Raw genomic sequence first — 3,599 nt, 5'->3', positions numbered from 1 at the left:
TCAACAATAAGAGATACGTTATTAAATCAAGCAATACATGTCCATGTGCTTATGCAGCATGTGTGTCAATTTCAATCTCTCTCTCTCTCTCTTTCTCTCTCTCTCTCTCTCTCTCTCTCTGTGACACACACAGTAATGGTGCTTAAGCTACCCTGATGAATAGAAACAATCTAGCCTTCGTTAAAAACCCATTCGGCAACATTTTGCAGCTGCAAGTGGTAAACGACCAGTTGACCTGCTTTGATTCTCCCTTGAATTCCAGCTCCCTCGACACGTGAAGGTCGTATATACCTAGATGATTTTCAATCCGAAATAAGCAAAAAGGAGATGCACCACCCATTTTACATAATAGCTAATAATTACAATCTTGCCTTTCTGTCTGATACTTCATTTGGCAGCTACGTATGAGTATACATCTTAAGCTTGCTGTTGCGCACACAGAGAGAGAGAGAGAGAGAGAGAGAGAGAGAGAGAGAGGGAGAGGGAGAGACGACATTTGTATTGCCAGTAGTAGAAGAATTACTTACAGAGAGAGAGAGAGAGAGAGAATCAATCAGCGAGGTCGAGACGGTGGGGGCCTCGTCTCGAGAAGAATTGCAGATTTTGGGTTGGTCATGGGGGGGCCCTTGGGTGTACGCTCCAGCTCCTGGAGGTAGAAGGTGAGCAATTTATCCCAGTTGCCGCCCTCGAACAGCACTCCCACGCGCCCATCAGAGACCCTCTGCACAATCCCGCTGTACATGTAGAAAGGGTTGGAGGGGTTTTTCACAATCACTGTCATTCCAGGCATAAGGAGGGGAGGGGGTGGGGCTCTGGGCTTCACCTGCAATTGTTGCATCGTCGTCGTCGTACCTCCTCCTTTAACGGCGGCGGCGGGAAGGGGGTTCTCCGCGATAAACCTCTTTAGGCCCCTCTCGCCGCCGGGAAAACCCCCCGTCAGCCCCATCATCTCTTTCTCAAACCCGTTCTCCCCTCCAAACCCGCCATCCGCGCCTGGCTGCGCTGCATTTTTTTCCTCTTTTGCTTCTTGCTTCGACGCTACTGCTGCTGCCGGTACTTCTACCAGGGATTCAAACAACACCTTGCTCTGACGCTCATTCTTCAGGCTGTCTTCGCCGCCAGGCAAGCCGCGGCGGCCTCCCAGGAGCTGCCAGATGTCGGCCTTCTCAGATCTGATGACCACGACATTGGGAGCCAAGCAGAAAGAATTCCGCTGCAGCTGGAGCTGAGGCAGGCCCACGCCCAAGTAGGAGCTGCCGCCTCTGCGCAAAAGAGCAGCGCAACTGCAGTAGGGTAGCATCGGCTCGATTGAGAGAATCACATGTAAAGGGGTGGTGGTTGTAGAAGATAGGTGTCTTTACCTGAACCACACAAGTCATGTAAGGCGCGGACCATATATATTTGGTCACGGTTCACACATAAAAATAAACTACTCAACCCTCGCTTTTGTAAACGACATTAAGAATCAAAACGCAAGAATGGAAGCCGGAATACATAAGGTCAAATTGGAATACAAAGTGGGGGATTTTTCTCTCTTATTTTTTAGAAATCCAAGATTTCTTTTTTCTCTCCTCTCCTTGTGCCTTGGTTGTCCATGGTTAATATGTAATCGATTGTTGTTTGACTCTATTATTCCTAAGGTGCTACTATATGATCTTCTTTGTTAACCAAAAATAATATTTTTTTACTTTAAAAAAAACTTTACTAGTCCAATTGTCATCGTTAGAGCATTATAGATGTACAAACTTTGAGATCACAAGAAAGTGCATGTGGAGGTTATAAAATCGAGTGGAACGTCATCAAGAGTAGTGCTAGAGAAACTTTTTTCCCTAGCCAGTGAGAAAAAAGACAAGGTGGAGCACAAAATTCAAAATCTCATTATTGACCGATTTTTCTAACTAAAAACTTATGAATTTTATCGGTTTTTGTAAAGAAGAGAGTAAATTCAATCCAATTTTTTGATTTTTAACCGGTGCAAAATACACTAAAGGATGGTTTTTTCTAGCACTGATTGAGAGCATGTGGACAAAAGATAGGATTTTTTTAAGGAGTGAATGCAATAAGAGCAAGAAGGGAAATAGAGAGAGAAGAGCAAGAAGGGAAATAGAGGAATGTGGAGTCTCTTCATTCATTGAAGAAGGCTTGAGAAATGTAGAAGAACAAGGGAAGAGTGCTTTCGCTTTAAAAAACCCATATGCCTCTACCAAAACAAGGTGATGGAAGTTGCCTCCAAACCAAGAGCTCCAAATCTAATAGGAACCATTTATGAGTTCAAACAACATATCATATCAATCATCCATACCACACAAAGCCTCCCTCCAACAAGGTGATTGAAATTGACTCCAACAAGGTGATTGAAATTGACTCCAAACCAAGAGTTGCAAATCTAATAGGAACCATTCATGAGCTCAAACAACATATCATACCAACATCCATACCACACCAAGTCTAAAGGGATTTGCTCACATTAGCTAATCATGGTAGACTTGTCATGACTCCTAAACCCAAAGATTATTCAACTTTCCCATAGCCTCAATATCAAGCTAACTGTTGATAATTTTCCAAGAACTAATAGGTACATTATAGATGGCAATAATGCATGGCTTGGAAGAGCTACTTCTTATCTAGAGAACATCATAGGTAGTAGCCTCTTAATCTTCCTTGTATAATGCTATGCAACTCTTGTCTCACAGAGTGCAAAGGCTATGTCTACATCAAGGCATAACCAATTTGGTAAATCTTTTAGCCAATTAAAGCCTTGAAGAGTAAAAAGTGTTGGAGAAATGAAGAAATCATTGTAAAGAAGAAAACAAATGAGTTGGTCGGTCATAGCTTAACCATTAAGGTGGAGAAGTATTTCAAATTGTTGAAGGAAATTCCAAACTCTACCCAACAAAGCCCTGCATCCTAGTAAAATGTACAAGTAAAGTACTTGGGAATATATATGAAATTTGATGACATAAGTGACTGAGATATAATGATGTAAACTTTAGATTTGTATTAAACAATGATAAAGTGTACAATGAATACTTTGATCAAAGGCTTAGAATTGATTACAAATCTTACAAATATAGAATGTACACCATGGCACTATATAAAGTTTCATAAATGCTAACTAGCATTTAATATATGTACTTTAACTTCTTGGATTTTTGGATATTTTCTTTTTCTTGCTATTTTCACACTTGACTTGATCATGCTTCTTTCTTTTACTCTTTGTAGTGTTAATGAGTCTCTTATCTCTTCATCGATTATATTCTTTAATTGGGTGACTTAGCTTAAAGGTCTTTAGCAATCTTATCTTAGCTTGATGCTTTCCAATGTTAACCCAATAAATGCACATTGCAAAAATGCCTACTAATACATCGTATCCAATCTATTACTCTTTGTAGTGTTAATGAGTTGCTTATCTCTTCATCCATTGTATTCTTTAATTGGGTGGTTCCTCTTAAAGGTTTTTAGTAATCTTACCTTAGCTCAATGCTTCCCAATGTCAACCTAATAAATGCACATTGTACAAATGCCTACTAATACCTAGTATCCATTTTTAAAGGAAAATAAATTATATTATCTAAAAAACTTTAAGACATCTATGCGTC

The 3,599-nt window shown here is 40.4% G+C and overlaps 1 protein-coding gene across 4 annotated transcripts; it reads right to left on the bottom strand.

Moving 5' to 3' along the window:
- On the bottom strand, positions 1-1,381 carry NDHS (NAD(P)H-quinone oxidoreductase subunit S). 4 transcript variants are annotated; one of them, XM_086805951.1, is made up of 3 exons: positions 824-1,381; positions 528-721; positions 1-291 (listed from the first exon to the last, which is right to left on the bottom strand). In XM_086805951.1, exons 1-2 carry the CDS (start codon positions 1,298-1,300, stop codon positions 554-556), a joined length of 645 nt encoding a protein of 214 aa, XP_086662077.1. In that variant the 5' UTR covers positions 1,301-1,381; the 3' UTR covers positions 1-291; positions 528-553. The 4 variants fall into 4 exon arrangements, with proteins under 4 accessions (XP_086662077.1, XP_086662087.1, XP_086662067.1 ...); XM_086805961.1 differs by lacking the exon at positions 528-721; XM_086805941.1 differs by having other exon boundaries at positions 528-1,378.
- Between the last annotated feature and the right edge of the window lie 2,218 nt (positions 1,382-3,599).

Source organism: Cibotium barometz, chromosome 1 (genome assembly GCF_041138505.1).
Source record: "Cibotium barometz isolate CiBa-2024 chromosome 1, ASM4113850v1, whole genome shotgun sequence".
NCBI lineage: Eukaryota > Viridiplantae > Streptophyta > Polypodiopsida > Cyatheales > Cibotiaceae > Cibotium > Cibotium barometz.
This window is presented reverse-complemented; position numbering and strand designations above follow the sequence as displayed.

Coding starts and splice junctions, on each gene's coding strand:
- NDHS (XM_086805941.1), bottom strand. CDS start 1,300: ATGCTACCCTACTGCAGTTGCGCTGCTCTTTTGCGCAGAGGCGGCAGC.